Consider the following 12,947-nt stretch of genomic DNA (forward strand, 5'->3'; position numbering starts at 1 on the left):
GAGCCAAGATTGCTGGAGCCAACCTCCCGATAGCCTGAAATTGTTTCCACACAGAACAGGCACCGATAATGTCAAAAGTGTCATTCTTGAAGCTTGCCAAAAAAGTCTTTTCCACTGACATTTTGGTGCAGTGTCTCCTTTACTTCAGCAAGTTAGCAGAATGCTTTGTTCCTGTACTGGGTCTGGCTGGGATGGAGTTAACCCTCCCTGCAGCAGAGGCTGGTTGTGGTGGAGTTTGGCTGCCTAAAGAGGTAAAAGCACCACAATTCCCCAAATCGGATACCAAATCCTGAAAGATCCACCCAGATGAAGTGTGTAAGCTAGAGCACAGCTCCTACCAAGTGCAAGAAAATGCATTTAATTATCTGCTAACGAGATTTGAGGAATATGATCGGATGGTGCAAGGAAGTCCTGAAGAGCAACAGGCAACAGACACAAGCTGAGCAAGAAAAAGTCTGTTTAAGGAAAATAATATCTTTGGAAAGCAGGCGGTGAAGCATGGGAACTGGGGCTCAGGCAGGCTGGAGAGTCTCTGAGCATCTCAGAGGTGCTCAGGACCAGCCTGGCTGAGGCCCTGGGCAGCCTCACCGAGCTCCTGTCCTAGCTTATCTTGGTTCTGGGATGCTGGCTCCCAACGGCTGTGTTTTGGAAAGGATCAGGGCAGCAGGATACAGAAAGGTGCAGTCAAAACCTGTCTTTGAAGCAGTCTGAATGAAGACCGCAGGCCATCGCTGTCTGCAGGTATGCTGTCTGCTTCGAGCTCTAACGACACGTTTATTTTTGCCACGTAATGCATTTGATTTCTGCTAAAAATAAACGATGGGAACAGATTTACATTGCTGTCATTACTTCTGTGGTGCTTTCAGGAAAGGTGACAAGAGTAATTCAGTCTTGTCCTACCCTTCCTATATATTCAGTACGTGCCATGTTTCTCTGCCCCGTTTTCCCCTTTTTTAGGGTTTTCTTTTGGCTTTCCAAATTTTGGGACAGGTTTTATAGGCACCTGCTCTTTTCACAAGGCGCAGCAGCACGATGGCATTTGGGAAACACTGTGTGCAAAGACATTGTTAAAGCCTTAAGCAGTCAAGGGCTATAAAATCAATCGAGGCGTTACCCCGTAGTCCTGAACCAGCTTTCATTATAACTGAACCAAATCTCATCATACAACGATCACTTAAATAGACCCAGGCACAGGTCTGTCTTCCCACAAGCTTTTATCTCCTGATGGAGAATGAGGATGCCTCAGTTGTGCCTCCTTACGTAGCCTTAGGACCTTTCTAATCTCGGGACCTTTACAGTCACTCTTGCAAATACAAAATGATGTAGATGGTTGTTGTTACAGCACACCCTGCCAACCTACTTCCACCCATGTGCTACCGTTAAAAAAGAATGTAAATTATTCATCCCCCATGCCATTTAATGAAGTATTTTATGTGCAACGGTGTCAGACACCATTAACTTGCTTTTTACTCTAAAGTGGGCTGCAAAGAGAGGGATGATGGTGTACTTTTTCAGACAAATAAATGTCACAAAAGTCGCCCAGAACACCGATAAACAGTCATTTTAGTATTTTGTGCTTTCAGATACCACTGTGGAAGACCTGTATATTCAAGGGTGGCATTATACCCTCCCAGCTGGTTTTCATATATAGGGTCACTGAGAAGAACTTTTTAATATAAGTAGGCATCTTGAGTCTTTTGGGTAATACACACAGAGATTTTCCTGTTTCCTCTCTTCATTTCTGTCTACATCTGTGAGCAACCTACCAAAGCTGGATAAAGGTGCAAATATAGTCAAAATTAAGGTTTCGTTACAGCTGTTAAAGGAATGCTTGTTGCAATGTTTCACAGGTAGCTGCACGTCTGATGCTCAGCAGAGCGGGCAGCCTGGCCACCTTAGAATTGGAGAGGCATGAGGGCACAGGCACCTCTAAACAGAGCAAATCGAAACATTGCTGAATTTATGATGGTTTTGTTTTCAGAAATGTATATGCAGAATCCAGGCTGGCTCAAAGCATCTCAAAAAACCTGGCTGTTGCCCTGGAGATGTGGAAGGGGGACAGGACTGTACCTAACGGGGGGGAGAGCTGCTTGTGGGGCACGATGGGCGCTGCTCCTTTGGGCAAGGGCTGCTGCTGCCCTCGGGCTGTTCCTCGCTGGCAGCAGCTGCCCAAAACCCCGATGTTCCCAGAAATGGGGCTGGTGGCAGTGGAAAAACAGGGCGCAAACGAGCAGCACAAACCCCCAGTGCTGCAGCATGGGCTTCAGTCGCCTCCTGCAGCGTTAACAGGCTTCATAAAACACGAAGGCACCTCTGGAGCGTTTCAAGGGGGGACAAGAGAGCACATTTCGTTATTTTGAAGTTGTTCGGGCTCAGAAACCAGCACGCCACACGGCAACTTTGAACAACGCCCCTGCAAACGGTTTTATTAACGGCTGGCAAGGACGGGGCTCTGCCTCCCGACCCGGGAGGAAGCCACCACGCCTCTCCCTGCAGACACGGCGAGAAGAAGAAAAAGCTCTGGAAAGAGCCAGGGGCAGCGGCAGGGGCAGGGGCAGCCCCACGGGCACCGCCGCAGGAATCGCCTCAGCCATGCCCCCCCCCCCCCCCCCGCCATCTCCCCCTCCCTCATGGGGGGGGGGCAGTGGGCGTGGCTTCGCCGCCTTCCCGCCTTCGCGCCCCTGCGCGCGCACGCAACGTCCCCTCCCCCTCCCTCCACCCGCGCGCCTCAGCGGCCGCCGAGCCTCCGCGTCACGTGCCCCTCCTTGCCCTCCCCGGCAGCCAATGGGCGGGCGCGCCGCGGGCCGCGGAGCCTATATAAGGCGGCGCTGCGCGCGACGGCCCCAGCAGTGAGGCGGCGGCGGCGGCGTGAGTGGGTGTGCGCGCGGGGCGGTGCCTGCGGCGGCTTCCCGGCTGCAGCCGTCCGGGCAGGAGCCAGGTGAGCCAGCTCTGGGGCGGCGCGGAGAGGGGCAGGAAGGGCCGGGAGGAGGCATGGAGGGCGGCTGTGTTAACCTAAGGGGGTAGCGGCGGCCGGCGGGGCGGGCCAGGCCTTGCCCTGCCCTGCCCCGGGGGAGCGGGCGGCGGCGGCTCGGTGTGTGCGCGGAGCGGCTGCGTGTGTGCTGTGCCTCCCTCCCGGCGCCCCCCCGGGCGCTCCGTCTTCTCTAACGTCCTCTCCGCCTTTGCTTCTTCGCCCTCTTTTTTTCCTCCCCCCCTTTTCCCTTCCCTTCCCTCCCCCCACCCCGCCCCGGGCTTCTGCTTTGTGGATGTTGGCGGCTTCTTGTTGTGACAGGAGAATGTGTGTGTGCCCCGGGCCCAGGCGGATCGGTATGTATCTCGCACCGGTGTTTGGGGAGGGGTTTGGGGGTCCCCAGGGCCGAGCCTGCCTCGTTCCTTCTCCCCTCTTCTCCAGCAGCCTGCTGCCTTCGTGTCAAGTGTCTGACAGTGCTGTTCAGGAGGTGTTTTGGAGGAGCAGCATCAAGTGGCCTTTGTAGGACAGTTGTAGTAAGCCCTTGTTAAAGGAAGGGGTGATATTCTTCTGTTTAATCAGAATAGTACTACAAAACCCATAAACTGGCCATCTGGTTCATTATTTGCCATGTTTGTGGCCTGAGAAGTAGTGTTTGTACCCTGTTCTCAGCCTGAAGAGGCTTTAAAATCTATCCTCCTACCAATCACCTGACAAATCCTGCTTGGATAGTAAAATTTCTTCTTAATGCCTTTTCGTTTTGTCCTATCATCTTCATTAACTTAAGGCCTTAAAGTACTTCAGGGCTAGCTGCAGTGTGCTTTTATTTTGGGCATCCATGTTGCAGGGTTAAATGGGAGAGACTTGGAATGGTTTCAGTTGATGTTGGTAGACTTGGAATTTCTTTGACTTGATCAGCTGGGTCTAAAATCAGGCACACAAAGCAGACTCGGAAAAGCTGGCAGGGATTCATTGTGAGAGATACAGGCAGTGGAAAATTGGAGGCTATTTTCTTCATGCATCTTCACAGGTTTCATTAAACATTTGCTAAACTAAGGATAAAAAATAAGCAAAATAACTTCTAGTGGCACTGCAGGGCCACTATATCAGCAGTATGCTTGTAATTTTGCTTCATCATGGGTTGACAGCAAAGCTATTGGAACAGCTGTAAACCATGCATGGGTCAGCACTGAACTCAAGCATGTAGCAGCCAGAGGAGCTCCCCTCAGTAGGGGTCTAGCAGGAGACCAGCGTGGGATCTGAGGTGCTGCTGCAGACCTGACACATCTGTAGAATGCTGAGGATCCCATTCTGTAATCAAAGTTGTGGCTTTCAAATGTCATGTGAAGAAATGCACATAACTGTTACCAAAATAGCTCCTGTATAATTAGAAGGCAGTAATAGACTTTAAAATCTATATTTGGAGTTGCAGTTCACTTGTGCCATACTGTGTGCATGTGAAGTCTGGGCTGGAGAAAGACATTTTCTGGGAAGCCAGTGGCTAGCATAAATTTATTATGTGCCTGGGAGTTCAAGCCAGTGCACTGCTGCTGAGTATATGGGCAGCTGGCCGGGGTCCACAGGACTATGACCGAAGCTCTCCCTGGTAGCTGAACCACAGCAAATTGGCCTCTTCAGGCATCATAGCTGTCAGGAGGAGGCCTGGCAGAGGTCAGTGGACAAAAAAATCTTTGTGAATACAAGTTTGGATTGACGGGCGCTTCTTCAGGGAACGAAAGTACAATGTGAGAACGCCAGTGGAATGGTAAAACACAAATTCTACTTTTCTCAGTCACAAAATATGTAAAATGCTGAAAGCAACGGGGTCTACTCCTAAGAAGAGGCAGGCTTGCAGAGCATTGCTTGCTTCCTTGCCTTCCAACACAGAACGGGGTGTGTTCATGTGCTTATTCTAGATACTTCCTCGCTGATAGACTGCCACGGAATTCTGATCAATGGGAAGCAGAGAATAGGTGAGAGACGAGTGCCTAACAACAATACCTAGGGCTGCGGAAGCCTTGTACAAGAACTCTAATCTTCTTTTTAGAAGAAGCAGTTACGCTGAAGCTTAATCATAAAGAAACTTGATCATAAAAGATGGAAGGAGAAAAATGAATTGCCATTAACTGTGCACACTTTGCATAAAAAAAAAATGCAATTCTGCTCTCTTCCCACTGCATTTTTTTCAAGTTTCACACTAAAACACTACCTGAAAATGAAGCATAATGAGTAAGAGGTTTAAGAGGTGCTTGTGCTAGTGTTGTGAATGAGTGTGGTGATGGGGACAAGTAAAGTGATGTTCGAGTAAGTTTTTTCCAGAGGAATGAAAAATTATTAGGGAGACTTACGCATGGCAAAGCATTAGTGTTTTTCTTGGGCACTAAATTTAGTTATTTTACTGTAGCACTGATCTAGCTTTGGGTTAGTGTGGCGCTGTTCTAGTGGTGGAAGAAAACCCAGGTTGTATGTAATCTTTCAACTAACTAGCTTTTTTTTTTTTTTTTTTTTTGGAATTTATAATCCTAAAACTGAGGTAGATCAGCTGTTAGTAGCAGATGTACATTTTCTACCACTTATATTTTTATCTGATGAACTAGAAATCTGTTGCCTAGACTCCTGTGGCTGCTTTGTATATATAGACACCGTGATGTCACAAGTGTGACAGTTTTGCATGTGAAAGGGGGGAGAAGGAACAAACCTTGCTATTGGCTTCTGTTTGCCTAAAATAGGTCTGCTGTCTGCTGCTTGCTTTTTATCATCTAAAGCATCTTCATCTTAGTGCTGGTTGTCTGTCATCTCGATGCTGTTCCTCGAAGCTCACTGTTACGTGTTATCTCTTCAGTCTCACAAAGACTGCATCTTCCTGTGCCGCATCCGGCTCTGCCGAGCTGGAATCTCAGCATCAGCAGGAAACCAAACCTCCATAGAAGCCTCGTGGAGCATGGCACTGCTCTGTTGCATTGCTGCGTGCTAATTGTTGCCTGAAATCTTATATGGAGCTGCATTGTCTGTCTGGATCGCTGTCACTTCCTTACTACTGTCTGAGTGGGTGTAAGAGCTACTGCCTCTATGCTGAGCTTCTGAGTATGGTACAGCTTCTGTTGTTATAGCCCAGCACTGTATAAACAAGCACTTCTTCCTCTTCTGTTTATTTCATGTTATAAGCAACTTTGTTTAGGGGCTGTAAAAGTCTTAACACAGTCTTCTGGGGGAAAAAATCTGTTAGCTGTCCCCCTAAGCACAGTTGTTTTCTTGTATTTCAGCAATTCCAGTCCGAAGCTCCAGGCTGCCATTGCTGTCTGATGCCATGCCAGCACCAACTCATCTGTTCCCATTGATTCGTAGCTGTGAGATTAGCAGAATATGCAGTACTGCTTGTTACTGCCACCATAAACATCTGTGTTGCTTTTCCTCTCATTTTGCTCACGGTCACTTCAGATATGCACCTCAGAAGAGATTTGCAGCACTTTATAGGCCAAAGGAGAACTTTAATCATTTTATTCACGCGAGGGATTACGCTTCTACACCACAGAGATTTTACCTCACTCCTCCACAGGTCAACAGCATCCTGAAGGCAAACGAATACAGTTTTAAAGTCCCAGAGTTTGATGGCAAGAATGTGAGCTCTGTCCTTGGCTTTGATAGCAACCAGTTGCCTGCTAACGCTCCAATCGAAGACCGGAGAAGCGCTGCCACTTGCTTACAGACACGAGGGATGCTTCTGGGTGTGTTTGATGGCCACGCAGGCTGTGCTTGTGCTCAAGCTGTCAGTGAGAGACTGTTCTACTACATCGCTGTCTCGTTGTTACCTCATGAGACTTTACTTGAAATAGAAAATGCTGTGGAAAGCGGTAGAGCTCTCTTGCCTATTCTGCAGTGGCACAAGCATCCCAATGATTACTTTAGCAAAGAAGCTTCCAAGCTTTACTTCAATAGTCTGAGGACTTACTGGCAGGAGCTGATTGATCTCAATAGCGGAGAGACTACGGATGTGAAAGAAGCTTTAATTAATGCTTTTAAGAGGCTTGATAATGATATTTCTCTGGAAGCTCAAGTAGGAGATCCAAATTCTTTCCTCAACTACCTAGTACTGCGAGTAGCGTTCTCTGGTGCAACTGCCTGTGTGGCCCACGTAGATGGTGTTGACTTGCATGTGGCAAACACAGGTGACAGCAGGGCCATGCTCGGGGTTCAGGAAGAAGACGGCTCTTGGTCCGCAGTCAATCTCTCCTACGACCACAACGCACAAAACGAACGGGAAGTGGAACGTGTGAAAACAGAGCATCCCAAATCTGAAGAGAAGAGTCTGGTGAAACAAGACCGCCTCTTGGGCCTGCTGATGCCTTTCAGAGCTTTTGGTGATGTGAAGTTCAAGTGGAGTATTGAACTACAGAAGAGAGTGGTTGAGTCGGGCCCGGATCAGCTGAATGACAATGAATACACCAAGTTTATTCCTCCCAATTATCACACTCCCCCTTACCTCACCGCTGAGCCAGAGGTCATCCATCACAAATTAAGGCCGCAGGATAAGTTCCTGGTTTTGGCTACAGACGGGCTGTGGGAGACTATGCACAGGCAAGATGTGGCTAGAATCGTAGGGGAGTACCTCACTGGGGTTCACCACCAGCAGCCGATAGCTGTTGGCGGTTATAAGGTAACTCTGGGGCAGATGCACGGTCTCCTCACAGAAAGAAGAGCGAGGATCTCTTCAGTATTCGAAGACCAGAACGCGGCGACTCACCTGATCCGTCACGCAGTGGGCAATAACGAGTTTGGCACTGTGGATCACGAGCGGCTGTCCAAGATGCTCAGTCTTCCAGAAGAGCTGGCTCGCATGTATAGAGATGACATTACCATTATCGTGGTGCAGTTCAACTCGCATGTTATAGGTGCATGTCAAAATGAAGAACTGTGAATTTGCACGTAGGGAACTGGTTACCAAAGCTGTAACGATGGCCAGTACGAGCAGCAGATGGAAAAACAGACAAATTCAATAAGTGAGCAAACTGGTTGCTTGCTAGATTCAACATAATCCATTGTTCCTGCCTTCCCACAGAGCTCTAGATAGAGGGGGAGTGCTCTTGACCTTAAGTCACTTGAAGAGGAAGTCACAGTTTGGGAAAAGAGGTTTTTGTAATAACTTTGCACTATTGATTTCATGAATGCTGCTAGAACAATGTCTTGAATTTGGCAGAGCTGCATGAGGGAGGGAAGGGAGGATTAAGAATTAACTACCAAACATCTGGCTGTTCAAGAAACGAAGCCTGTTAACATCTGTAAATATCACTGTCTTAAAAGATGAGTAATGAGGAATGTTGTTGAATTCTTACAGGGCTAATTCTTGCGGAGAAGGTGCGGTTGGTTATTTGTGAATATATTGACAACCTTTTCCTCTAAGTAGGAGGATGACTTTAACCGAGTAGGTCTTCAATGTAACAAAATTATCTCACTCATATAGACAATGTCATTTGCTTAAGGATATTTGTCTAAGTGTTGACTTTCAATGCAGGTCTAAGCCATAATCAATACTTGAGATTCTGTTCTGGTTTAATCATATCTTTATATGCAGTGACTTCTAAATGTCTGTGCATCAATAGCTTCTTGGCTTGTGGGTTTCTGCACAACTTGTAGGGCAATAATACATTACAACATGCAGTTAAGGTATCAAATAACTTCGTGGAGGACTTCTGCATGAAGAAACTTGCAGACTCCTCAGAAAGAGTCTGTATTGCTAGTCAAGACTGTGTTGGCTTTCCTAAAGGTCATGTCCTTCATGTACTCCACCCTGTCTGGTGTTACTTATCTGGTAAGATAAACCTTCACCTGAAAAGATCAGGAAATCATTACTAACCTCATTGTGGCTTTGTAATTTGCACTCGTTTTTACTTTGGCTGTTTCAAGTGGTCACATAATGAATGTCTTGCACTTGAATACATATTAGTAAGAATGTCAGATTTAAAAAACTACAAATTACAAAAAATGAAGTATGGCTTGTACATAGGGTTTTAGTTGGGAAGCTAACTGGCATGCACGTGTATGTTTAGTGGCTTTTTTTCTAGCAGCTTTATTAGCAGCTCTGGTTCTCTGGACAGCTGGTGTATGCATGTTCTTACAGTCCAGAATGTTACCACATGGCAGTCTCCTAAATGGGTCTGTTTGGCTTGTAGGGGTTGAGTTTGAACTTAACAAGTAGTGTCCTGGACTAAACTTGGGTGCCTCGAGTTGTTGGGCTCTAACTGTAAAAAGGAGGGACTGACAACTAACTTAAAGGTTGTCATTGCATCTGTTTGAGATATGTCACATTGTACAGATTCCTCTTAAGCTGCCCTTAATTTAAAAACTGAGATGCTGGCTAAAATGCCAGTCCTTGGTGACTGGGAGAACACTTGTAACTTGAGTCGTGTTCTAGAGAAACTCTAGATCAATCATAGGTCAGCATACTTCATTTCACAGAGGTGTTTCAGCTAAAATAACTTCCTTAAGCCTTCATTGCCAATACGAAAAGAAAACACAAACACTTAGGAAAAAAAAAAAAGCCCAGCTTAGTTTGGTTAGTTGAGTAATGTGGCACTTTCCACTAAATGCAAATATTTCCAGCTAAGCTTACTGTTACATAGGGTACACTTAGCTTGAACAAGGAACCTGTGCTATAGTAAACATTGGCTCCTCGGACTCATGAGTGCTGGGTGTACTTAGTGGCCTGCAGCTTTAATCTGCCTTCCCTTTACCCAGCCTGAAAATACCAGGATCAACTTTGCTGGAAGGTTAATGCTATCTTCAGTTTGCATCCAAGATGTGAACAGCCCTTCTTTATTCGAAGGGAAAAGGGGAACTCTAAAATGCTTAGACAAGTACTGGCTGTTGACATTGCTTCTGTATGTTGTGTTTTGGTGCCTGTCTTTAGCTAGGTCAGTAGACTTCATGTTCTATCATTCAAATGCAGTATGTATCTAAGCTGTTACAGTATTTAACTTTCTTACTTTTTTTTTTTTTTACTGTTAAAGCTCTATTACATGTATTGATGTATTTAACCTATGATTCTTGATATGGATTTGGTACAAGTCATGGCTAGAAGAAATGAATATTGGTCCCATGTACACAACTTTTGAGGAGAAGCTGCTTTTTGTAGAAAAGACGCATATGTATGGGGTCAGACAAAATAGTATTTATGTCTTGCTTGGAGACTTGCTCAGTATGTATGCAGTGAACAGAAACAGCGGAACTGCCTGCTGAACAGGTGATCTGAACAAATGTCTTTTAATAGAATAAATAAAATGATCAATTATGCAGAAATCCTTGTGTATTGGCTTGATACAGAATGCAGCAGTGGCTCTGCCAGGGGTGGAGCTCATGGAGCTCTCTTCATTTCAAGTGTGTTCTGTTGTGCAGTCACAGTTATGAATAGACCAGATGGCTCAACAATGCAAAGCATAAATGGAAACAGGCTGGGAACTGGGCTTCAAAGCTTCCAAATGCCACGGAGGCTTGAACCCTACATCAGGTGTGCTGCTGCTGCCGCCTGCTGGCAGTAGAGCTTAAAAAGAGCCTAAATCCTCTCTGTTGGTACCTCCTGAGCGTTCCCCTTCCCTCATTGTTCTCTTGGGAAGGGAGATGGGGGTGCTGGAAATAAAAACAGGCGTTATCAGCGCACAGAAATCCGAGGCAACAACATAAGTTGTGGACTGTGCCCTATACAGAGCAATATTTCATAAGCAAATGATCTATTACACATGCAGATCAAAATGACTTGATGGTGAGCTAAAAAGGAGCAGCTCGTGCACCACAGGCTGAGAATGTGCTCTGTTGGGTTGCTCACCAAGCCTGTTGCACTGCAGGGAGCATTGCTATGCTCTATGGGAGGAGGGTGCAGCGATTGCTTGTTACACAAATACGTGTTTCACAGCTGCAAGTAGATGGCTTAACCCAGAAGGATGGCTCCTAAGCCTTCAAATTCATCTTTAAGCCAATATCTTTAAATGGTTCTAGGTGAATATGCCAACAGAACTGTTTTGCAGTAACAATCCTAGATAAGGGGGGAGTGGCAAATCTTCCTGTGATCTGCTTTCATTTTAAGGATTTAATTCCATTCCCTTGTGTTTAAAAAAAAATGGTATGTGTTATAAAATTCTGCCAAAAGCAAGTATAATGTGTTACAGCTGTTACTGTGAGAGCTTCCACATTCTCATTTTGCCTTTTGTATGCAAGACTTGAGTTCAGAATTCATTTTGTTTTTCCATTTCCTTACCATAGGGCAGAGTTCTGCGTGTCATGCTCCTAAAATGTGACGCATGCTGTAAGAGCATAGTCTCATCACGATGTGCTGTTTATAGCTGGACTCTTAGACTTGGGTTCCTGTACTTTGAACCGTTCTGGAGCAAAAGGATGTCTGGTAACTGCTTCCAGCGAGTGTGCTACAAAACAGTTAGGCTGCTCTGGGGGAAGGCATATCTGTAATGAGATTACCTGGCATCAATGGACAATTCGGGTTTTCAGTCCTGCCCATCTGTGATATCCCAGGCTCCCTGATGCAGATAGCGTCTGGTTTCATGGCTTACAGTAACTCCCTGCCACCTGATGTGCACCGGTGACCTTTATCAGTGTGGCTGCTCAACAGGCAGCAGTGCTGCTGCACGGCAGTCCAAGAACGGTACCTGCACGAGGTGTTTGGGCGTGCCAGGGGGATAGTTCTTGTAGTTAATAGTTTTCTTTCTATGGAGGAAGCTCCTCGTTGCTGTTCAGTAACATGTAAATAGAAACAATCTGTGGAGATGGAGTATCTAGTCAAAATGCCTTGTCTTTAATTTGGGGAAGCTGAGAATGAAGCCCATCCTGGGGATAGGATAAGAAGGAGCTTTCTTGCACGCTGCAGGTTGATGTAGTTACCTTGCTGTATGGAATAACGAAGAAGTTAAGCTAAACTTATTGAAATGAGCCCAAAGTGATGGTTTGCAGAGATCTGCATCTTCCTGAGAGGTGCTTCAAGTGTGATAGTGCTTTGGGAGATGCCTTATTCTGTTATGTTCAGAGGCTTAAGTGTAGAAGCTGATGAGATACTTCATTGCTGTGTATCGGTTCCTGTCTTAATACAAAGAAGCTTTAAACAAAGCAGGCTTCAGAATGAATGCATTCATGCCTCAAAATGGTGGTTTAGCTGTTTTGTCCTTTCTTCTCTGTTTTAATTTGAAAGCCTGCCTTTGCCAAATGGTTTCACTTCCAGAATTTTGCCATTTACTCAGCAGTGAATACAGAAAGTCGTTCCAGTGATATAACTGTCTACCCTTAGGTGTTCTTTGTGTAGGAAAAAGGCTCGCTGATGCCTTCTGGATTAAATTATTCATTTAACAGCTACAGCATATTTAATTGTTCTGCAAACAAGTAGATGTCCCTTCATCGGGAGCATTATTAACTAAATTCAAGCTCATTATCACTATTTCTCAGTTGTATTAACTCGATTTACCAAATCTTGATTAGGGGGTTATTTCTTTTAGATGAATCTCATAACATACCCTGTTAATTAGTCAGTAGTTCAGAGATAAATGTTATACCTGTGCAGTGAAGTTCATTTTTTTTTTTTTTTCCTATCCTAGCCAGCTGGTATTAAACACTGATGACTGATTTTAATTCTTGTCTTATGAAAGCCAAGTCTGGACCTAATCCCAAGCTGCCTGTATCATGTGAAGTATGTTCCTGGTGGAGGGGAGAGAAAATAGACTAAATTTTGTAAGTACCGCATCCTTTAAACACACAGTCCAGTCTGAATTCTGATCCTTTGAACCCACATCAACTGTGCTTGAACGAAGGAAGAATCAGAAGAACTTAACTCAGTCACTTGGCAGATTTCAGTAATAATAAATTGTCCCCCATGTTAATGCCCTGATAAATCCAGGGTCATATTTGTGATGCCGTAGATTAATCTGTCCTCTTTGCTTTTCCTTCTGGTTGTGTCTTCTGTCTTACTTCTGTCCCTATGTATGTGTTATTT

General features: G+C 45.7%; 1 protein-coding gene across 4 annotated transcripts; it reads left to right on the forward strand.

Moving 5' to 3' along the window:
- The first annotated feature begins 2,859 nt into the window (after positions 1-2,859).
- On the forward strand, positions 2,860-7,896 carry PDP1 (pyruvate dehydrogenase phosphatase catalytic subunit 1). 4 transcript variants are annotated; one of them, XM_082753005.1, is made up of 3 exons: positions 2,888-2,938; positions 3,290-3,324; positions 6,229-7,896. In XM_082753005.1, exons 2-3 carry the CDS (start codon positions 3,294-3,296, stop codon positions 7,878-7,880), a joined length of 1,683 nt encoding a protein of 560 aa, XP_082609131.1. In that variant the 5' UTR covers positions 2,888-2,938; positions 3,290-3,293; the 3' UTR covers positions 7,881-7,896. The 4 variants fall into 4 exon arrangements, with proteins under 4 accessions (XP_082609130.1, XP_082609132.1, XP_082609131.1 ...); XM_082753007.1 differs by lacking the exon at positions 3,290-3,324 and adding an exon at positions 4,882-4,938 and having other exon boundaries at positions 2,923-2,938; XM_082753004.1 differs by having other exon boundaries at positions 2,860-3,324.
- The last annotated feature ends 5,051 nt before the right edge of the window (positions 7,897-12,947 follow it).

Source organism: Aythya marila, assembly GCF_965140915.1.
Source record: "Aythya marila genome assembly, chromosome: 2".
NCBI lineage: Eukaryota > Metazoa > Chordata > Aves > Anseriformes > Anatidae > Aythya > Aythya marila.

Excerpts from the sequence above, each read along its gene's own strand:
- PDP1 (XM_082753004.1), top strand. The coding sequence starts at position 3,264 with ATGTTGGCGGCTTCTTGTTGTGACAGGAGAATGTGTGTGTGCCCCGGG. Across the intron at positions 3,325-6,228 it reads CCCCGGGCCCAGGCGGATCG|CAATTCCAGTCCGAAGCTCC; the intron begins GTATGTATCTCG and ends CTTGTATTTCAG.